Source organism: Trichomycterus rosablanca, chromosome 3, assembly GCF_030014385.1.
Source record: "Trichomycterus rosablanca isolate fTriRos1 chromosome 3, fTriRos1.hap1, whole genome shotgun sequence".
In the NCBI taxonomy this organism is placed as follows: Eukaryota; Metazoa; Chordata; class Actinopteri; order Siluriformes; family Trichomycteridae; genus Trichomycterus; species Trichomycterus rosablanca.
In genome coordinates, this window is record NC_085990.1 from 10686698 (window position 1) to 10710852 (window position 24155).

A 24155-nucleotide genomic window follows, 5' to 3' on the forward strand; every position below is an offset into this window, starting at 1 on the left:
TTCCCAGCCACCCTGGCTGGTGACAGCGCCTTTGCCATTAACTTTTGAAACCCGCAAATCGATCACACCCGGTAGCTGGCATGGCTCTAGCCAGCATTAGTTGCTGGAAAGCGCCATGCCATGCAGCTATTGTCGGTGTTACCCCCCCTTCTTCGGCCAACAGCGCGAGGTGGTCCATCTCGCGAACCCACTCTTTGCTTCAATAGCGCCGGGAGCGAGTCTGCCACTAGCGCCGCTGTGGCAGGCTGTTAAAGCTCCCGGTCGGGAGGCAAGAGTCCTGGGTTCGCGCCTCGCGCTTCCCCTTTTCTTTTGTATGCTTTTTTTTGTTCCTTTTCAGCCCTCGACGTCCGGCTGCCTTCGGGATTCCCCGAAGTGTTTTTTGTTATTGTTATTCCTTTTATTTTATGTATATTATGTTTATGATTTTGTAAATAAAACCTTTTTTAGTTAAACCTCCGCATCCTTGGGTCCTTCCTCCCACATCATAACAGTAATTAGCTATATCCTTTATATAAAAAGCTCACAAACAACTCACTTTAAATAATGTGCAGCATAAGAAAAGTGCAAAACCACAAATAGTTCTTTACAGGTTTTTTAAAAGGAACACGAGCCTGTTTACTGTTTCCACCATATAAGTGAGTCTGTATCAGTATCTACACTGGGGGACATCGAATAAGCACTCAGCTCAGCTTTGATTTTGTCTTCTTGTGACTGGGGGGGTGGATGGACGGGGCACATTGCACGTCTAACCATATGGACTACAATTCCCATGAGCCCCTGGACTGTCACGTGACTACCACATGTCCCCGGTCAGCCAATCCTGATCGCGCTCACCGGAGTTTTGATTCAGTTCAGCTGTGTTCGGTTCCATGAATCTTATTTAAACTCTTCTGTTTTAGTCTCGTTGTGAAGTTTTGTCGATCGTGTTTGTCTCCTTATTTCTAAATCTAACCATTACCGTGTATAATCCTTGCTGTCTTCCGTTTGCTGCCTGTCTGTTTATCTTCTGGTTTTGGACTCTACCTGATTTTGTACACTGTTTTTGCCCTTTTGCCCCAGTTTCTGCCTCGTGACATGTTGGTATTTTAATTAAAATATAAAGTATGTAAACAATCGCTATTGTCACATTCTAACATCATGTGAAAACGTTCATTCGAATTAACCGAATTAATCGGGAAAATCGCCCAGCACTAAATACAGTTACACAAAATCAGGTACTTACAAGAAATATGTTGGTCTGACACCAACTGGTTAATGTGGTCGCAAGCACAGCAGACAAGAAAATACCTGTATGTCCATTCAGGGTTAAATTTCCTGTGCTCGAGATCCACTTTTCTTTAAACGCTCTGTACTGGTTATAGGTTTTATATATTTTTATAGAGCGCTAGTGACTGCCGTGCCTCAGGGCTTTATTTACAGCTGCGCCACCCGAGTCACTGTACATTTTCAGCATTTAGCAGTCCACAGTCTAAGCAATTGAGGGTTAATGGCCAGTGACAACCTGGTGGTGGTGGGGCTTGAACCGGCAACCTTCTGATTACTAGTTCAGTACCTTAACCGCTAGGCTACAACTGTGTCTTATGTGTCTTGTTATGTGCCCTATTATGTGTTTTATTATGTGTCACTGTGGCCCGGTGGCTAGCACTGTCACCTCACAGCAAGAAGGTCCTGGGTTTAAAGGTGGAGCAGTTCGGGTCCTTCCTGTGTGGAGTTTGCATGTTCTCCCTGTGTCTGCGTGGGTTTTCTCCCACAGTCCAAAGACATGCAGTCAGGTTAATTGGAAATTGGAGAGGCGACCTGTCGGGGTGTTTCCTACCTTTCGCCCAGTGAATCGTACCCACTGAGAGCCTGAGTAGAACAAAGTGGTGGCAAAACAGACAGTGAATGAATTTGTATATATGTGTATATATACTGTATATATACAGTGGGGGAAAGATCCCCTGCTGATTTTGTAAGTTTACCCCCTTACAAAGACTTGAACAGTCTATAATTTTTATGGAAGGTTTATTTTAACAGAGAGAGACAGAATATCAACAAAAAATTCAGAAAAAAAACATTGAATAAAAGTTATAAATTAATTTGTATTTAATTAAGAGAAATAAGTATTTGATCCCCTACCAACCAGCAAGAATTCTGACCCCCACAGACCGGTTATGTGCACAAAAGGCCCACAAATTAGTCCTGTCCCTGTATAAAAGACTCCTGTCACAGAATCAGTTTCTTCCATTCAAATCTCTCGACCACCATGGGCAAGACCAAAGAGCTATCAAAGGACGTCAGGGACAAGATTGTAGACATGCACAAGGCTGGAATGGGCTACAAGACCATCAGCAAGAAGCTTGGTGAGAAAGAGACCACTGTTGGTGCGATAATTCGAAAATGGAAGAAATACAAGATCACAGTCAATCACCCTCGCTCTGGAGCTCCATGCAAGATCTCACCTAGGTGGGGTAAGAATGATTCTGAGAAAGGTGAGGTCAGTCCAGAATTACACGGGAGGAGCTTGTCAATGATCTCAAGGGAGCTGGGAGCAGAGAAATGCTGGATATGACCTCAAGCACACCATCCCCACTGGGCATTTCTCTGCCTCCAAACACGGCGAGTGGAGTTGATGCCAAAGAGCTCAATTTTGGTCTCATCTGACCATATCACATTCTCCCAAGCTTTCTCTGAATCATTCAGGTGTTCATTGGCAAACTTCAGACGGGCCTGTACATGAGCCTTCTTGAGCAGAGGGACTTTGCGGGCACTGCAGGATCTCAATCCATTACGGCGAAGTGTGTTACTAATGGTTTTCTTGGTGACTGTGCTCCCAGCTCCCTTGAGATCATTGACAAGCTCCTCCCGTGTAATTCTGGGCTGACCTCACCTTTCTCAGAATCATTCTTACCCCACCAGGTGAGATCTTGCATGGAGCTCCAGAGTGAGGGTGATTGACTGTGATCTTGTATTTCTTCCATTTTCGAATGATCGCACCAACAGTGGTCTCTTTCTCACCAAACTTCTTGCTGATGGTCTTGTAGCCCATTCCAGCCTTGTGCAGGTCTACAATCTTGTCCCTGACGTCCTTTGATAGCTCTTTGGTCTTGATATTTGAACGGAAGAAACTGATTCTGTGACAGGAGTCTTTTATACAGGGACAGGACTAATTTGTGTGCCTCATGTGCACATAACCGGTCTGTGGGAGTCAGAATTCTTGCTGGTTGGTAGGGGATCAAATACTTATTTCCCTTAATTAAATACAAATTAATTTTTTAACTTTTATTTAATGTTTTTTTTCTGAATTCTTTGTTGATATTCTGTCTCTCTCTGTTAAAATAAATGTTCCATAAAAATTATAGACTGTTCAAGTCTTTGTAAGGGGGTAAACTTACAAAATCAGCAGGGGATCAAATACTTATTTTCCCCACTGTATATATATACAGTATATATACCGTATATATATATATATATATATATATATATATACAGTGTATCACAAAAGTGAGTACACCCCTCACATTTCTGCAGATATTTAAGTATATCTTTTCATGGGACAACACTGACAAAATGACACTTTGACACAATGAAAAGTAGTCTGTGTGCAGCTTATATAACAGTGTAAATTTATTCTTCCCTCAAAGTAACTCAATATACAGCCATTAATGTCTAAACCACCGGCAACAAAAGTGAGTACACCCCTAAGAGACTACACCCCTAAATGTCCAAATTGAGCACTGCTTGTCATTTTCCCTCCAAAATGTCATGTGATTTGTTAGTGTTACTAGGTCTCAGGTGTGCATAGGGAGCAGGTGTGTTCAATTTAGTAGTACAGCTCTCACACTCTCTCATACTGGTCACTGAAAGTTCCAACATGGCACCTCATGGCAAAGAACTCTCTGAGGATCTTAAAAGACGAATTGTTGCGCTACATGAAGATGGCCAAGGCTACAAGAAGATTGCCAACACCCTGAAACTGAGCTGCAGCACAGTGGCCAAGATCATCCAGCGTTTTAAAAGAGCAGGGTCCACTCAGAACAGACCTCACGTTGGTCGTCCAAAGAAGCTGAGTGCACGTGTTCAGCGTCACATCCAACTGCTGTCTTTGAAAGATAGGCGCAGGAGTGCTGTCAGCATTGCTGCAGAGATTGAAAAGGTGGGGGGTCAGCCTGTCAGTGCTCAGACCATACGCCGCACACTACATCAAATTGGTCTGCATGGCTGTCACCCCAGAAGGAAGCCTCTTCTGAAGTCTCTACACAAGAAAGCCCCCAAACAGTTTGCTGAAGACATGTCAACAAAGTACATGGATTACTGGAACCATGTCCTATGGTCTGATGAGACCAAGATTAATTTGTTTGGTTCAGATGGTCTCAAGCATGTGTGGCGGCAATCAGGTGAGGAGTACAAAGATAAGTGTGTCATGCCTACAGTCAAGCATGGTGGTGGGAATGCCATGGTCTGGGGCTGCATGAGTGCAGCAGGTGTTGGGGAGTTACATTTCATTGAGGGACACATGAACTCCAATATGTACTGTGAAATACTGAAGCAGAGCATGATCCCCTCCCTCCGGAAACTGGGTCGCAGGGCAGTGTTCCAGCATGATAATGACCCCAAACACACCTCTAAGACGACCACTGCTTTATTGAAGAGGCTGAGGGTAAAGGTGATGAACTGGCCAAGCATGTCTCCAGACCTAAACCCAATAGAACATCTTTGGGGCATCCTCAAGCGGAAGGTGGAGGAGTGCAAAGTCTCGAATATCCGCCAGCTCCATGATGTCGTCATGGAGGAGTGGAAAAGCATTCCAGTGGCAACCTGTGAAGCTCTGGTAAACTCCATGCCCAGGAGAGTTAAGGCAGTTCTGGGAAATAATGGTGGCCACACAAAATATTGACACTTCAGGAACTTTCACTAAGGGGTGTACTCACTTTTGTTGTCGGTGGTTTAGACATTAATGGCTGTATATTGAGTTATTTTGAGGGAAGAATAAATTTACACTGTTATATAAGCTGCACACAGACTACTTTTCATTGTGTCAAAGTGTCATTTTGTCAGTGTTGTCCCATGAAAAGATATACTTAAATATCTGCAGAAATGTGAGGGGTGTACTCACTTTGTTGATACACTGTATATATATATATATATATATAAACAGTATAGATATATACAATATATATATATATATAAAATATCATTTATTTGTTGAATTATGTTTATTTGTAGATGTTTGACTGGATCGTCCACAACAAGGGTCTTTTCCTGACCAGCTACACAGAGATCGGTTCAAACCACCAACATGTTCTGGACCTACAGACCCAGCATAACCACTTTGCAATGAACTGCATGGTAATTTTCTCTCTCTCTCTCTCTCTCTCTCTCTCTCTCTCTCTCTCTCTCTCTCTCGCTCTCTCTCTCTCTCTCTCTCTCTTTGGTGCACGTGAGTTCTTCTTCACATGCACCAAAACACACTGCTGGTCCTTTTGTCCACACAGCATGGACATTTATTTCTTTTTTTATCTATAATATGTGTTGTGTAAATGTAATACACTGTAATGTAATACACTGTAATGTAATACGTCACATTGGCTCGGTGGGTAGCACTCTCGCCTCACTGCATGAAGTTCCTGGGTTCGATTCCTAGGTGGAGCGGTCCGGGTCCTTTCTGTGTGGAGTCTGCATGTTTTCGACATTTCGACAGGTTAATTGGAGCTACTAAAAGTCCCTCTAGGTGTGAGTGTGGGTAAATTTGTGCAGGAGAGGATATGAAATTGGGAATAGAAAATGACTAAATTAGGGGGAAAAGCAGGTGGGTGTAAGAAATTATATAGTATTAAATTTGATACAAGAATATAAATGTACTGGTCTGGTCTGGCCTAATCTATTTTTGACTTCTAAAAAATGAGAAGAAGGCACAGGTGTCAGAGGGAATGGATGCTAGTTCACTTTTTAATCAGTATGGGGTGGTGCGAGCAGCAAAGGATTTGGAATAGGGTATAGGAAATGACTAAATTGGGAGAAAAGGTGTAGGTGTAAAATTAAAATAGTATTAAATTTCATACAAGAAAATTAATGTAGGTCTTGTTTGGTGTACTGTAGACTATTCCAGACTTTTCTAAAAAAAAAAAAAGTACACATAGAGTATAGCGTGACTCACTCAGTTTGCATGTTTTCGACATGCAGTCAGGCGACCTGTCCAGGGTGTTCCCTCCCTTTCGCCCAATAAATGAAACCCGCCACCACCCTGAGTAGAATAAAGCGGATAGTAAAACAGACAATGAATAAATGAATGAATGCAATGTAATACACCAAAATCCTCTATTACATTCATTCTCATAAAATGAGCGCTCGTGTGGCTCTCTGTACTGGTTTACCCTCCCTTCGACCCCTCTCGGCCCAAATCAGCTTTTAGTCCAGATCGTATTGATCTCGATCTCAATACAGCAGCTGTTTATGAGAATGCCAATACTCATTCTGTGGCACGTTGAAGGTCTGGTTGTAACCGTCTGATATCACAGTGCTCATTTCACTGAGCTGCAGGGCTTAATGACATGACTTAACGACTACCCATAAGCAAGAAGAGCTCCAGCTCATCTTGCTTTCATCTGATAAAATGTGGACAAGCATTTCAGCACAAAGCAAGGTCCATAAAGACATGATTCGACAAGTTCAGTGTGAAGGAACTCCAACGGCCTGCACAGAGCCCCGACCTCAACCCTATTGAACACCTTCAGGATGAAATTAGATTTTAGCTCTAAGCAAGGCTTTTTTTGTCCAACCTCAGTGCCTGTCCACACACAAACACACACACACTGTATATATGTATATACACTGATCAACCATAACATTAAAACCACCTCCTTGTTTCTACACTCACTGTCCATTTTATTATCAGCTCCACTTACCATATAGAAGCACTTTGTAGTTCTACAATTACTGTAGTTCATCTGTTTCTCTACATACTGTACTAGAACTTCATCAGTGGTCACAGGACACTGCTCACGGGGCGCTGTTGGCTGGATATTTTTGGTTGGTGGACTATTCTCAGTCCAGTACTGACAGTGAGGTGTTTAAAAACTCCAGCAGTGCTGCTGTGTCTGATCCACTCATACCAGCACAACACACACTAACAAACCACCACCATGTCATTGTCACTGCAGTGATGAGAATGATCCACCACCCAAATAATACCTGCTCTGTAGTGGTCCTGTGGGGGTCCTGACCATTGAAGAACAGGGTGAAAGCAGGCTAAAAAAGTATGTAGAGAAACAGATGGACTACAGTCAGTGATTGTAGAACTACAAAGTGCTTCTATATGGTAAGTGGAGCTGATAAAATGGACAGTGAGTGTAGAAACAAGGAGGTGGTCATAATGTTATGGCTGATCGGTGTATATGTGTATATATACAACTCCATGTTATTGTTCATGGTTCTGTGTGAATGGGATTTCCAACAAGCCACTGTTTGTGAGATGTCTACATACTTTTAGACTCAGGTCTGGTCTGGTCTAGTCTGGTCTACTCTGGACTTTTCTGAACTCTTTTAAAAAGTAAGTAGTGGAGGAATGCATAGAGTATAGTGTGACTCACCATTAGAGGTACAGCTATCTGTGAGAATCCACCTCTGGAATAGAAAATGGCTAAGTCTGTGTTCTAAGTCTAAATTGGATGTCCAATAAGCTACTGGTTGGGTGTCCACACATTTTTGGTCATATATTGTATCTATGTGAATAGGACGAGGAGTTAATAGACTTTTGAAGCCGGTGTGATGGTGATCGTTTGGTTGTAACATTCCACTCAATTCCACACAGTAGAATCAAAATTCTCCTCTGGGCACAGATTTGTGCTTGTTTGTTGCATTGATCTGTTCAGATGCCCCCAGACTAACAGTAATTACCCCTCCCTGAGGCACGGCAGTCACTAGCGCTCTCGATCTGAAACACATGAATGCTGCACGTGCGCCCACACTGGGAATAAATTAGGGGTCGATGTCTATGCAAGCCAACAACACAGTATCTTTGGATCTGCAGTGTGACTCCATACAGGATGGACAGCAGTGGGATCACACGGTGCCCTATGTATTACTTCAGTACTGGTGCTGCCACCTTGGAAATGGAATAGGGAATAGGAAATGACTAAATTGAAAGAAAAAATGGATGGGTGTAAACAAATGATATAGTATTACATTTAAAAGAAATTGAATGTAATGGTCTGGTTTGATCTGGTCTGGTGTACTCTGGACTCTTCTAAAAATAAGTAGTGGAGGAACACATAGAGTATAGCGTGACTCACCGTAAGAGGTACAGCTATCTGTAAGAATAAGAATCCACCGCTGGCTGGTGTGAACACTGGTGTCAGAACAGTGCTAGTCCACAGCTCTTCTCGATTAGGATAGGGGTGATGCAAGCAGCAAAGGAAATGGAATAGGGAATAGGAAATGACTAGATTGGGAGAAAAAGGGGTGGGTGTAAACAAATGATATAGTATTAAATTGAAAAGTAATTGAATGTAATGGTTTGGTCTGGTCTGGTGTACTTTAGACCTTTTTAAAAAATGAGTGGTGGAGGAACACATAGAGTATAGCGTGACTCACCATATGAGGTACAGCGTGACACCATATGAGGTACAGCTATCTGTAAGAATCCACCTCTGGCTGCTGTTAAGAAAAGCACAGGTGTCAGGGGGCAAATGCTAGTCTATAGCTCTTCTCGATTAGAATAGGGGTGGTGCAAGTAGGAGAGGAATTGGAATAGGGAATAGGAAATGACTAAATTGGGAGAAAAAAGGGGTGGGTGTAAACAAAGATAGTGTTAAATTTGTTACAAGAAAATAAATGTACTGGTTTTGTCTGGCCTGGTGTGGTCTGGTCTGGACTCTTCTAAAAATAAGTAGTGGAGGAACACATAGAGTATAGCGTGACTCACCATAGAAGGTACAGCTATCTGTGAGAATCCATCGCTGGCTCGTGTAAAGAAGAGGGCACAAAGGGGGTGAGTGCTTGTCCACAGCTCTTCTCAGACAGTATAGGGGTGATGCAAGCAGCAAAGGAAATGGAACAGGGAATAGGAAATGAATAAATTGGGAGAAAAAAGGGATGGGTGTAAACAAATGATATAGTATTGCATTTAAATTGAGTAGTGGAGGAACACATAGAGTATAGCGTGTCTCATCATAAGAGGTACAGCTATCTGTGAGAATCCACCACCGGCTGGTGTAAAGAAGAGGGCACAGGTGTCGTGGGGGGCGAGTGCTGGTCCGTAGCTTTTCTCGATCAGGATAAGGGTGATGCAAGCAGCAAAGGAAATGGAATAGGGAATAGGAAATGACTAAATTGGTAGAAAAAAGGGATGGGTGTAAACAAATGATATATAATTACATTTAAATTGAGTGGTGGAGGAACACATAGAGTATAGCATGACTCACCATAAGAGGTACAGCTATCAGTGAGAATCCACCTCTGGCTGGAGTAAAGAAGAGGGCACAGGTGTCGGAGGTTGCCTCAGTTCCTGATATGTGTGTTTAACATGTGCACTACATGTCCAGATATTTAGGCGAGTGTGTGTTGCGTTCTGGTGCAGAACGTCTACGTGAACATCAGCCGGATCGTAGCGGTGGGGAAGCGCTTGTTAGAAGGAGGCCATTATGCAGCCGTGCAGATCCAGCAGCTCTCAGCACAGCTTGAACGGGAATGGAAGTCTTTTGGTTCAGCGCTGGATGAGAGGAGCGCCATGCTGGAGATGTCGGCTAACTTTCACCAAAAGAGCGACCAGGTAACTCACACGCCTTAGCCGTGCATTTCACTGTTCTGCCATGACAAGCCAGAGATAAACGCACTCAACCTTCATATGTGAGAATAGGAACCGTTTTAGAAACGACTTCAAAAAGCATTGATAATAGCCGCTCAGGTGGCGCAGCGGTCAAAAGACACGCTGCAACCAGAGCTGGATTCTGAGTACATCGTTTCGAGTCCAGCTCTGCCTCCCCGGTTCGAGGCTGGGCGGCTGAATGAGCAACGATTGGCCGGTTGCTCAGTTGGGGGGGTGGGACAAAGAACCGGATGTGGGTCTCTCTCTGTCAGAATGCGATTACGACCTCTGCCGGCTGATTAGAGGCGCCTGCACAAGAGATGAGGAAGAGTGCCCTTAGGGTGTGTCTCTCCGCATGCAACGCTGGGTGGCGCCAAACTCATTAATGTGTGGTGGCAAAAAATGACATAGAGGAAGCACGATGCAAATTGAACAATTCGATGCGCTAAAGGGGGAGAAAAAGCGATACCGAAAACCCTGATAATTATGATCCGATGAATAATTTTTTTGGATTGTCCTAGTACTTGAGTAACATGGAGTCGTGGTGTAAAGCATGTGGTGAAGGCGAGCTCCCATCAGAGCTCCAGGACCTGGAAGATACCATCCACCACCACCAGGGCCTCTACGAACACATCTCAACTGCTTACTCAGAGGTACCAACACTCCTCCGTTCCACATTTTATGAAAGTAATTAAAGAAACGTCTTTAATCACCTGGTATAAAATCCTACAGGTAAGTCAAGATGGGAAAGCTCTATTGGACAAACTCCAGCGCCCTTTGACCAAGGGCAGCGCTGATTCACTAACAGCGTCGGTCAACTATACCAAGGCGGTCAACCACGTGCTGGACATCATTCATGAGGTGCTGCATCACCAGAGACAGCTGGAGAACATCTGGCAGCATCGCAAACTCCGCCTGCACCAGCGTCTACAGCTTTGCGTCTTCCAACAGGACGTCCAGCAGGTAAAGCACGCGCTCTTGCTATTAGCCATGGAGCAGGGTGAGGGTCATAGGAGGAGCAATTTAAAGTAGCCAACTCACCTTCTGCAGTTTTTGGAAGATAAAAAAAATTTAAAGGCAGCAAGAAAAATATAGTTAGACACAGTTAAGAACTTGCAAAACTCTGATTAATCAAATATAAAAGATCAGATTTCAGCCTGATATACAGGTTCGTTTCTCAGCAGTGATATCAAACACCATTGGCTACGTCCCTGCAATGGATTTGTGCCCTGTCCAGGGTGTGTTCCCACCCTGTGCCCAGTGCTTTCAGATTTCAGCCTGGCATCCAGGTTTGTTTCTCAGCAGTGATAACACCATTGGCTACGTCCCTGCAATGGATTTGCGCCTGTCCAGGGTGTGTTCCCACCCTGTGCCCAGTGCTTTCTGGACAAATGGACCCTGGCCCTGAAAGAGTGGTAAAACTATGTGTAATTTCGCACGCAGTCATGCTGAGAAAGGCCTTCCACAAACTGGTGCTAAAGCATATTATTTATTTAATATTATTGAAAAATATTAATACATCTGTAAGCAATGGGTTTGGCTAAAACACCTAAAGTCAAAAATAAGAAGACATGTCTACATATTTTTGGACATATAATGTAATGTCATGCATGACACCTTGAGTAAACATGTCTTATCTTATTATGTCTTATCTTATTGTCATGGTATGAAATCCTACAGGTAAGTCCAGATGGGAAAGCTCTACTGGACAAACTCCAGCACCCTTTGACCCAGGGCAGCGCCAATTCACTAACAGCGTCGGCCAAGTATACCAAGGCGGTCAAACGGACACACCGCGACCCTGACAGAGTGGTAAAAAAATGAAATGAAATTTTATTTTTTCTTCTCAGGTTCTAGACTGGATCGAGAATCATGGCGAGGCGTTTCTCAGCAAGCACATGGGTGTGGGCAAATCTCTTCACCGGGCACGGGCTCTGCAGAAACGCCATGAGGACTTTGAAGAGGTGGCACAGGTAAAAATGCTGATCTGCAGCTAACTGGTTTGATATAAAGATTTTCTGCCTGAAGCTGCATATTTTCAAAGCTTTTTAATCATGTGGAGGAAAGTAGAAGCAGTTTATTAATGGACTGTTAAACAGATCGTTATGAGATCTTGTAGAATGTGCCATGTTTGAAAAATAACGAAAGCATAAAAAAGTGCAGCCACTTCTTATTTTTTATTTCAGTGAGTGTAAGAGTGCGAGCTCCTTCTCTTTGTACATTAAAAAACTCGAGATACCAGGAGTCTGATTTCTCCCTAAAAGGCCTCTATTAACTCATCTCCAACATGAATCTCTAATAAAATTATATTAATTGGGAAGAAATTAAAATGTATTTTGAGGTATTATTTCTAAATCATACCAAGAATCAAACATTATTAATTGCTGTTTATTATAAGTTTTAGTAAAGTAATGCTACACAGCACACAGAAACAGCATTTTATCCTACCTGTTATATATTTATAATACCTGGAACAACCATTTCTAACAGCTAAGAAATAAAAAGATAACACTATTATTATTATTGTAATTATTATTATTCATAAAAATAACAGTAATAATAATTATAATATAAATAATCATAATTAATATTGTCATGTATGAATAAATTATTATTATACTTTATGTATTATTATTATTTATGTGTTATTACAATTTATGTATGTATGTGGATAAAAATAATAATAATATTTATTTTTATTAATTATTGTAAATATATGTTTCTACTATATGCAATTAAAAAAAATGTATTTATTATTATTGTTATTGTTATTATTATATAATTACTATAATTCATAATAATAATAACAATAATAAAAATCATTAATTCATATTTTTATTAATATAAAATTATATAAATATTTTTAAGTATGTATACATTATTTTTATACCTTTATTACAATTTATGTATATATGTGGTTAAATATAATAATAATAATACAATTTTTCCTGTATGTAATATTTTTAGTTTTTATTTTATTAATGTAAATATACATTTCTAATATTTGCAATTTTAAAATATTATTCTTATGTATTTATTATTATTGTTATTGGTATTATTAATATATCATAGCACTAGGGTGCTTGAGTGACACTGCAGTAAATTACACTTTTCCACTACCATTGAAATCCAGGGTTCGATTTGCATGATTGGTCATGTCTCGGTGGGGTGAAGGGAGGTTACCCGAACAACCTAGCTATTGGGAGGTGCAGTTCTCAGTGCACTTGCCGTTCTATTCTCATAATATAAAATACAAATATAGGACGGTTGCATCAGAGGGGGCATCCAGAGTAAAAACTATGCCAATTTAGGTAAAAGGACCAGAATGATCCACTGTGGCAACACCTAAATATGGGAATTACAGTTAGATGACTTGAAATGATAAATAATATGAGGAGGAGCATAAATCGTTAGGATAAAGAGTTTGATATAAGGGTTAAGGGTGTACATGGAATTTCTGTGCAGCTAAAGTTCTGTTCTGACTAAATGAAAATTGCTGCTTTTTAATGAATTGTTTGTTGATTTTAAAAGTGTATTAACTTGCTTTATTTATTTCCTATTTTTACCAACATTCTTACACAACATGTGGCTTATTGTCTGCTCTCAGAACACGTACACTAATGCTGATAAGCTGCTGGAGGCTGCAGAGCAGCTGGCGCAGACGGGCGAGTGTGACCCAGAGGAGATATACCAGGCTGCCCACCAGCTAGAAGATCGGATCCAGGACTTTGTGAGGCGTGTGGAGCAGCGCAAAGTCCTGCTGGACATGTCTGTGGCCTTTCATACTCACGGCAAAGAGGTATATTTATGTTAAGTTTAGATAATGAAGCATGTATTGATGCTACTTTTTTATTTTGCATGTGATTTCAATATCAGAAGATGAAATGGAGGCTGATATTGTCACCTGGTTGTTTTCCACAGTGGTCATAAACCTTGTTTGGACAAATTTAAATCACTCGTTAGGCATTTCATTGTAATACCCGCCTGTGTTTTTTGTAGTTGTGGACGTGGATGGAGGAGCTACAGAAGGAGCTGTTAGATGACATGTACGCTGAGACGGTGGAGGCTGTGCAGGACCTGATCAAACGTTTTGGCCAGCAGCAGCAGACGACACTTCAGTGCACTGTCAACGTCATCAAAGAGGGAGAGGAACTCATCCAGCAGCTCAGGTACAGAAGTGTAAAGGCAGCTGAGCAGCTGTTACAAGCATCACAAAATTAATATCATATATATATATATATATATAGTGGGACAGTGGTTGCCTAGTGGGAAGAGATTTGGGCTATCATTTGAAGAGTTGAGCATTCGAATCCCAGCACTGTCATGCAGCCACTGTTGGGCCCTTGAGCAAGGCCCTTAACCCTCTCTATGTATGTATATATGACTAATTAAGGCATGATAGATAGATAGATAGATAGATAGATAGATAGATAGATAGATAGATAGATAGATAGATAGATAGATAGATAGATAGATAGATAGATAGATAGATAGATAGATAGATAGATAGATAGATAGATAGTTTTACTCTTAGGCGGACCTGTCAACCTAACCAGGCGTGGGGAATTTATTTCTTACTTCCTATTAAGACTTTACTGACATCTATAGATGCTTATAGCAATGTATTTTACGTTTTCACCTCCACAGAGACTCTGCAGTCTCCAGCAACAAGACGCCACACAACAGCTCCATGGCTCACATCGAGAGTGTCCTGCAGCAGCTGGATGAAGCTCAGGCTCGTATGGAGGAACTCTTTCAGGAGAGAAAGATCAAACTGGAGCTCTTCCTTCAGCTGCGAATCTTTGAGAGAGACGCCATTGATGTGAGTAACAAATATTTAATGAAGCAATAATCTCCAACGCAGGACAGAGACTCCAGGCATTTCAAATGACAAACCAAAGGATGAAGTGGAATAGTGAATTTAATTCTGATAAATGTTTCTTCCTCCTTTTTATCTGTTTGTAGGTTATATTTCTCACACAGGGCACTATTTTAGAGCTGGTTCAGTGTAGATATTGGTAAATAATCAGAAATAAGCGCTCTGTTCATTGTTTTCTAAAGAATTATCCTCAAACCGCCCCCTACATTTGCTGGCTTAGGCTACTGAAGTCTTTTCTTCTGCTTATAATCAAAAGCAAAATAATTGTAATGATGTAAACTATGTGCCTCAATTTCTATGCTTTGTAACAATAGTATAGGGAAGGTTGTGGGAAAGGAAAGGCTTTCCCGAAATCACTAAGCAGAACGCAGTACCACACTCTGAACAGGATGCTGATTCATTGCGTCATTATGTCTGTATGGAAATGTCCTACCGGCTGATTGCACCACTGTGGATCCCAGTGGTATTGTGCTACAGCTTCTAATTATTAGTATATTTTATGTCATATGGGATGTCTTTACACATTATATGAAAGAGGACTGAGACAGTGATAGCTCAGTGGTTAAGGTACTGGACTAGTAATCAGAAGGTTGCCGGTTCAAGCCCCACCACTGCCAAGTTGCCACTGTTGGACCCCTAAGCAAGGTCCTTAACCCTCAATTACTCAAATATCGTGTTCAGTCATAATTGTAAGTCTCTTTGGATAAAAGCGTCTACTAAATGCCTAAAATGTAAATGTAAAATGGTAGCTCAGTGGTTTAGGATGACTACTCGGTGGCTGTTTGACAATGTTTGACATACAAGCAAGGCTCTTAACCCTCAATTGCTTGCACTGTATTTGGTTGCAATTGAGTTGCTTTACAGAAACGTCATTGCTAAATTAATATAAAGTGTAAATCTGCTAACCTGCTTTTTAATAAAGACCACTTGGCTTCTGGAAAGTGTAGGTCTAGAGACCCCTGTAAGTTCCATTGTGGCCCACTTGGGGTATCCGGCAGTTCTTCAGCAGTTGAGAAACTTCGACTGTAAAAAAAATCAACAAAACTATATCTTACTCATAATTTTTTTGTCTTCCAGCGTCACTCATTACAATTTATTTTATTAAATTTTTCAATAAGTTTTTTACCTCAGGATTAGGCCTCTCTGGAACTTTATATACAGGTTATGTAGTTACACTGCTCTGACACAAGATGGCAACAAACATCCACTGATTGATGCCAGTGTTACTTCAGGCCTGCTCGGCGGGAACTCCTCCAAATGTAAACAAACGATTAAAGCCGAAAGTGTACACACTTATAAGTAACATGTACGCTACTAGGCCACAATTATGTGGACACCCTCTGCTTATTATTTAGTTAAAGTTTTTTTTAGCCAAACATTGCTAATATATGTACAAAACAAGTACACAAAATAAATGATAATCTCTGGTGAAGTGCAGAGTCCTTGTCCTCAACCCCATTAAACACCTTTTAACTTTATGTGTGCACATTTCCACAGACACATTAAAGACAAATTTTGTATTAATTACACAAAGTACTTGATATGAACGCCCGTGGTTTTGGAACAGAGATATTCACAAGTCACAAAATACGAGTCCGAGTTACGAGTCTTTAGGCTAGAGTCCGAGTCAAGTCACGAGTCAATATAATAAACACAAAACATATATTGGAAATAATATTATGTAAGTTCAGATAAAACACAACAACAGATTAGCAACTGTATTTTGCCGTTATTCTTAGTGCCTTTACTTTCCTAGTCATTGTGCAAATGAATGTAATTTCCGTAACAAGAAGGTACCAGGTACCAGTTAAAAGCTTAAACTGATACGTTTTGTTTTCATTGCAAATGATAAATCACAGCACAGCGGCCAAAATCCAAAACACAGCAAAACAAATCATAACCACTGCTTACCTTAGCTTATGTTCTTCCAGATGCTATTAAATGTATAACCGTGTGTTCCATTAGAAATATAATCCGTTATTTTGTAAATGTGTGCTTATAATTAAAAACCTCCAAACTTCACCCGGTTGTAAAGTAAAACACGAACTCGTTAGAAAGCCAATCAAGCGTTTCATTGACAATCATCTGTGTGACGCAAACTGAATAAATGCAAATAACAGCATTTCTTACAAAAAATTTAAATCAGAAGGTCTGATTGGTTCAGAAAGCGGTTTTTCAACCATTAGCGCCAATTCTGTAGGAGCGTTCCATTCACCCCAGTTGTTCCTGTGAAGTGCACTACGTAGGGTATTCCACCATTATAAGTAAGATTCCAATCCAAAGTTAACGAAAATGTTGAAATGAAGTGAATATATAATTGTCACACATAACTAATGTTAACACATGCTGACGCTTGGGACTCTTGTTGTTTATGAGTCATTTGAAACGACATCTCTGTTTTGGAATAGGAGGGCCAACAAGCTCTTGATCAGGTGTCGAAATACTTTTGTCCTTATTATATTATACTTTTGTTAATGACCATAAACCACCTAACTTGACGGAACTGGTAAAAATTCAACCAAATTTGTTGTTTTTTGGTACTGAATTCTGGTCCACATCTTCCTAACGGAATTTCATTTGGGACTTCATTCTTCTTCTTCATCGTCTTCATGTTACAGTAGGCTTTTAATTGATGGCTAACAGACCTTTTTTTGGAACTAGTCTTGGTTCTTCGGTTTTGTTGGTTCTTTTTTAGCAGCTTCCCTGATCTTTTTTTCTCCCAATATAGTCATTTCCATTTTCTTAATTGTATCTCCTCCTTTGTTTGCGCCACTCAAGCCCTGACTGAGTAGAGCCGTAGACTAACCTCTATGTATTTTCACAAGGTTAAGTGAAAATTCTGTGATAATAAGTAATTTTTTGTTAATTTATTAAATTTAGAACCAGCAAAGTGCTCGTTTACAGCACAATTTGAAGAAAAATATATTTACATTTGTTTCAACATATTTTTATTTTTAGAAAAGCAAGAAATGATGGAATTTGACCAGAGGTTGTAAGAGTATACATCAGGGGTGCCCAATACATCAATCGCAATCGACCAGTTGATCACACAGTACAGGCTGGTAGATTGCCCTTCATTCAAACAGGTCAACGTGATTGACATGAAATGTGGCCACTGTTTCTTTAATTAGCGGTTTGTTACCATAGCCACGCGTCTCAGCCTGCCTAAAGCACTGCGAATCTATAAAGTTTTAATTCATTAGTAGCCAGTTTGTGCTATTTTTGCATTTTTCTTTTGTAACCTACACTGTTTGTGAAGATGAGTGCGCAACCAAGCACAAGCACAAAGCAACCAAAAGCGGTTAGATTCGGGCAAGAACACTTCAAAAACGGCTGTTTCGTTCATACGTGGAAGAAGCTGACGGAGAATATTCAGATCTCATGTTGCATACAGAAATTTTAACCCTACAATCTGACATTCATGAAGTCAAGGGCCTCTGATGGACTCTGTTTTGGAACTTGCTGACTGAGGAAAAATATCCAAACATAAATGTGCCACATATTTGACAGCGTTTTTGGATCAACCTACTTGTGTGAAACAGCCTTAGGTCTAAATATCGGTCCATCCTTACTGATGAACTTACTGATCGAAATGACCTGTTGACTGAAATAGTAGATCTCAAGCCACGAAAGTATGGGCACCACTGCTATACCTAATAATACAGGCATAATTAAGCAAACGAAACCCGACCTGGTGTAATTCAACTCTGATAAAAAGCTCTCGCTCTATTGTCATCCAACATGCTTGGCTATCAGATGTCACCTGATAGTCAGTGCTATCATTCTCAGAAATGGGTTCATAGCTGGGGTGACCACGTTACCCTCAACTGGTTCCTCAGGTAACAGTATCAGTGGCGGTCAGAAATCAGAGGGTGAAAGTGTTTCCTTCATGGTCTGTGAATGAAGGATCACAGCAATGATCGATGTCAGGATCAAGAATTCCAGTCATTTCTTAAAAGAAGCTCTTGTGCTGAAGCTTACTCAGAGCTGGGCGGGACGGGACCGTCAGTGAGGGCAGAGCAGAACCAGGGCGTGTGTCTGAGCTTCTGTTTTCCTAAATACACCCTAGAGAACATGCTTCCTGTCTGTCGCTTCTTTCGCTGCGGTGTTAAGTAAAAGAGAAGAACAGGATGTTGGTCCTCTCAAGGTGAGATCTAGGGGACAGAACTTGGTTCTGGTTTCCTCCAGGTTTTCTTGAGACCATAGTTTCATGCTAGTGTTGATTTAAATGCTGTAATTCTCTACCTGTGAGATGTTCTATGCATTAAAACAGTGGCGTTCTTAAGCAGACTGTGCTTGTATGATTTGTAGATCAAATTTAGAAGTTAAACTTGGATTAGATATAGATTGGAGAGACGTTTGAGGACATGAGGTGGAAAAGCTTCTGCTTTTTCTGTGTATGTTTACATTTTTAGAGAGTCGAGCAATAGCACAGCTGGCTGGTTTTGTTGAGGTTAACGTACAGATGAAGTTAAAAGTTTATGTTAGCTTGTAAGGGACATGTGTATTTACACTGATCAGCCATATCATTAAAACCACCTCGTTGTTTCTACACTCACTGTCCATTTTATCAGCTCCACTTCCCATATAGAAGCATTTTGTAGTTCTACAACTACTAACTGTAGTCCATCTCTTTTTTCTGCATGCTTTGTTAGCCCCCTTTCATGCTGTTCTTCAGTGGTTAGGACTCTCCCAAGACCACTACAGAGCAGGTATTATTTAGGTGGTGGATCATTCTCAGCACTGCAGTGACACTGACATGGTGGTGGTGTGTTAGTGTGTGTTGTGCTGGTATGAGTGGATAAGACACAGCAGTGCTGATGGAGTTTTTAAACACCTCACTGTCACTGCTGGACTGAGAACAGTCCACTAACCAAAAACATCCAGCCAGCAGCACCCCATGGGCAGCGTCCTGTGACCACTGATGAAGGTCCAAAAGATGACCAACTCAAACAGCAGCAATAGATGAGCGATCGTCTCTGACTTTACATCTACAAGGTGGACCAACTAGGTAGGAGTGTCTAATAGAGTGGACAATGAGTGGACACGGTATTTAAAAACTTCAGCAGCACTGCTGTGTCTGATCCACTCATACCAGCACAACACACACTAACACACCACCACCATGTCAGTGTCACTGCAGTTCTGAGAATGATCCACCACCTAAATAATACCTGCTCTGTGGTGGTCCTGTGGGGGTCCTGATCATTAAAGAACAGGTTGAAAGCAGGCAAAAAAAAAGTATGTGAAGAAATAGATGAACTACAGTCAGTAATTGTGGAACTACAAAGTGCTTCTATATGGTAAGTGGAGCTGATAAAATGGACAGTGAGTGTAAAAACAAGGAAGTGGTTTTAATGTTATGGCTAATCAGTGTATATACCTGCTTTCTGGGGACCAGTTTTAAAGTCCTGGCTTGTGGGAACCAGTTTACACACCTGAATGTGAAAGCCAGTTTATACACATGCCATCTCCACCTTGTGTGCAGAGTTTTTTTAAGAAAACACCCTGTGTGTGTCAGACTTGGACTCATATATTAAGAACAAACATCATCTTGAACCTATTGTTTTAGAATGAGAAGTGTGACTGTCTGTGTGTGTGGTCATGGTATGATGAAAAACAGTGTTGTTTTTGACTCCTCCTGTTAGGACAGTGTGATCACTTCATGATCAGGATTTATTTGGGACCAGTTTACACACCTTGTTGTGAGAACCAGTTTACACTTCTGATTTGTGTGGAACAGTGTACTGGCTATGCGCTGAAGCATGTACACACCTGCTTTGTTTGGAACAGTTTACACACCTGTTTAATATGTTTGCGTGTAGGTGATCTCAGACCTGGAGTCATGGAGCGAAGAGTTGGTGCAACAGCTGGGTGAGTTTGACACTGAGGAGCTGACTGTTGCTGAACAGCGTCTGCAGCAGCATGCTGAGAAAACTCTCACCATGAACAACCTGACCTTTCACGCCATCCACCAGGGCCGCGAGCTGCTGCAGTACGTCACCGAGGTGCACAACTCAGGTTGGTCTTTTTACACAGATACACAAACACACGCTACAAAGTGCACTAACACACACAATGGACGGAACATTCAGCCAAATGAAAGCATTGAACTGATGACTTGTAGAACACCGCTGACTGTTCTGTAATGAATGTAACCAAAGTCTCAAACATGATATTAAAATCGTAATAATAAACAGACTGAGACCTTGGTGTAAGTTTATTTGTAACATTTAGGGATGTAATAGAGTTTGTTACTAGGTCCAAGGTTGCTGCTGTTTTCCTTCCATCTTTTCCTCCCACAGTTTTGTTCCTCAAAACTCCAAAATCTATGACATTTTAGTTTATTGGAACAATAGCAAAATATCGATTTAATATCAGTTATTAAATTCTGGCTGTAATAAAAACACTACAACATGCCTGATCAGATGCATTAACATACAGGAGGGGTACTGGCTGCTCCATATTGCTTTTGAATGTGAGTGAGTATGTGAATAGCTAAGCGTGTAATGCCCTCTGATAGATTGGCATCTTTTCCAGTGAGTGTCCCATTGCAACCCTGACAAGGATGAAGCAGATAGTGTAAATTAAGAAGTAAAAATCATAAAAATAATTAACACTATATTCAAAGGAAACCTGAACGTGTCGTGGAGGGGACGGGTGCTAGTCTGATATTGGAAGTTGGAAATGAATAAATTGGCAGTAAAGGGAGGAATATAAAAAAAACAATAATAACAATAATAGTAGTATTAATAACAATAGGGTGGCTCGGTGGGTAGCACTGTCGCCTTACAGCAAGAGGGTCTTGGGTTTGATTCTCAGGTGAAGCAGTTTGGGTATTTCCGATATGGAGTTTGCATGTTCTCCTCATGTCTGTGTGGGTTTCCTCCCACAGTCCAAACACATGCAGTCAGGTTAACTGAAGATACTAAAGTCCCCCAAGTGTGTGTGTGTGTGTGTGTGTATGTGTGTGTGTTTGCCCTGTGATTACCGGGCAACCTGTCCAGGGTGTTTCCTCCCAGTGAATCAGACCCACAGCAATACTTAATAGGATAAGGCGGTGGTAAAACAGACGATCAATGAATAAATAAATAATAAAATATTAATAAAAGTAATAATGTTTATTATTATTATACTATATATATATACTGTGTATATATATATATATATATATATACAGTATATATATATATATATATATATATTTATATATATATATATATATATCATATTTTATATTATATTGCAAAATAATAAGAATTGTATTTATTAATATTTTATTATTAAATGTTTTGTTTTATTTATTATTATTTATTATAATTTTTTAAATTATAATTATAAAAGCCTGAGTCGTTAGCTACCCTCATACATGCATCAGTGTGTGAGTGCGTACAGTAAGTGTGCATGCTGGAAGATGAGAAGCGGGTTAAGCCAGCAGACTTAAGAGGGGGTGGAGCGGCTAACGCTAATGCTATACACTAAAGCCAGCTCACCCAGTGCTTTAATCCTCTCCAAATCACTCCACATTCTGCTCTGACTCTCTCTGAACACACACCCCCCACCTTGTGAAACACACACACACCCTCCACACTCTGCTCTGATCTGATTTGCAATCTTCCAGCATACACAGACACTAAAAATCAGAGCAAAAGAACATTTCTGCAGACCTACAAACACACACACAATCACAACACAATTGCAATGGTGGAGGCATCTCCGAACTTCAGTCCGATGCAGCTCTGGACGACAGGAGTGAAGTGTGAGTATGTAGTGTGTAGCTTTGTAGGATTTCTGCTTGTACTGTAACGCTGACCTGAGGTTTCGTTTGAATGGCCAGCAGCCGAGCAGCTTGCATTTCTTCCCTAATTTTCCCTTCCATTCTAGTCGTATCCAATTACCCAATGGCATTATGATTCCTCTCTACTGATGTACTGATGTTGACCTCCACTCTGACTGAGGAGAGCAGTGACTAACACATGCCCTTTCCAACAAGTTCACTTGTGTATCAGCTTTGTGTACGGAGAGACACACCCTGATCACATTTCCCCCCGTATTTTAAGGGGACGCCACATCGGATTATTCTAGTCTGCATACCTGATTTGGCACTTTGTTGAAATCCTTTAGTTTATCTGGGATTGGAACTGGCACTCAGAGCGCACTGAGAAGTGTACCTCCCAATAACAGACTGGCCAACCCTAACCCCTTTCCCCCAGACATAGCCAGTCATTTGACTCTCTCTGGCTACCATTCCATGCTACTGCTGAATAAACTTAGCTGGCTGTGTCTGAGGGAGGGTCGGTTGGATAGGGTTTCTCCTCATTATTGCTGCAACAGTGCAATTCTAATACAGTGGTACCTTGAAACTCCACGTCAGTTTGTTCTGGAAGTGGTGTTGAGTTTAAAAGGCATTGAGTTTCAAGGTATCTTTTCTTATAAAGATGTATGGGAAACATGTTAATGCGTTCCGTGGTCTCGTGACTAATTGGAAAGATAACTGATGGCACACAAACCTAAGCTTGAGTCTGTCTTCTGTCTGTCAGTAGGTATAGAGCTGTTGTGTGATCGAGATGTTAACATGGCCACAAGGGTTCAGGACCTGCTGGACTTCCTGCACGAGAAGCAGCAGGAGCTGGACGCAGCAGCCGAGCAGCACAGGCGGCACCTGGAGCAGTGCGTGCAACTGCGCCACCTACAGGCCGAGGTCAAACAGGTAACATACCAACATGCACATACAAACACGTGTTTGTCTTATACACACTGTTTTTATTGCCACTGACGTGAGGCAGTCCATCCTTAGATACAGGGACAGTGGTAGCCTAGTAGGTAGAGCTTTGGGCTATCAACTGAAAGGTTGACGGTTTGAATCCCAGCTCTGCCACTGTTGGGCCCCTGAGCAAGGCCCTTAACCCTCTCTGCTCCAGGGGTGCCGTACAATGGCTGACCCTGCTCTCTGACTTCAGCTTTTAAACAAGCTGGGATATGCAAAGAAAGAATTTCATTGTTTTGTTCATCTGTGTATGTATATATGACCAATGAAGGCATTCGTCTAATCTATTGTACAGCTAGTCACTGAGCCTACGGCTTCTTTACTAGGATTGACAGAAAGGCTATGCCTCAATTGCTAAAACTACTATGCCTACACAATCATTACCAGGACTGACAGATGCCACGCGTCCTACATGCATCCTGCTGGGCACTTTATGTCCACTGGGACAGACAGACACGGCAGCTTAATCTCCTTACTAGAATTGACAGTTACAGATACAGTTACTGTACATCAGTGCTGAAATGTGTGTGTGTGTGTGTGTGTTGCAGGTACTGGGATGGATCCGTAATGGCGAGTCCATGTTGAACGCCGGGCTGATAACAGCCAGTTCTCTACAGGAGGCTGAGCAGCTTCAAAGGGAACACGAGCAGTTTCAGCACGCCATTGAGGTTCTTCACACACACACACACACACACACACACACACACACACACAGAGTGAGAGAG

The 24155-nt window shown here is 41.3% G+C and overlaps 1 protein-coding gene across 1 annotated transcript in view; it reads left to right on the forward strand.

The window, feature by feature from the left end:
• The window catches only part of triob (trio Rho guanine nucleotide exchange factor b), a 173835-nt gene that overhangs the window by 78689 nt on the left and 70991 nt on the right, over positions 1-24155 (forward strand). Inside the window, exons 7-17 of the mRNA XM_062992645.1 lie at positions 5206-5328; positions 9557-9748; positions 10306-10437; positions 10517-10747; positions 11635-11757; positions 13392-13583; positions 13784-13953; positions 14432-14606; positions 20489-20684; positions 23204-23373; positions 23979-24098. Of these exons, the coding sequence (XP_062848715.1) occupies positions 5206-5328; positions 9557-9748; positions 10306-10437; positions 10517-10747; positions 11635-11757; positions 13392-13583; positions 13784-13953; positions 14432-14606; positions 20489-20684; positions 23204-23373; positions 23979-24098 (1824 nt within the window). The remainder of the gene's footprint in view (positions 1-5205; positions 5329-9556; positions 9749-10305; positions 10438-10516; positions 10748-11634; positions 11758-13391; positions 13584-13783; positions 13954-14431; positions 14607-20488; positions 20685-23203; positions 23374-23978; positions 24099-24155) is intronic.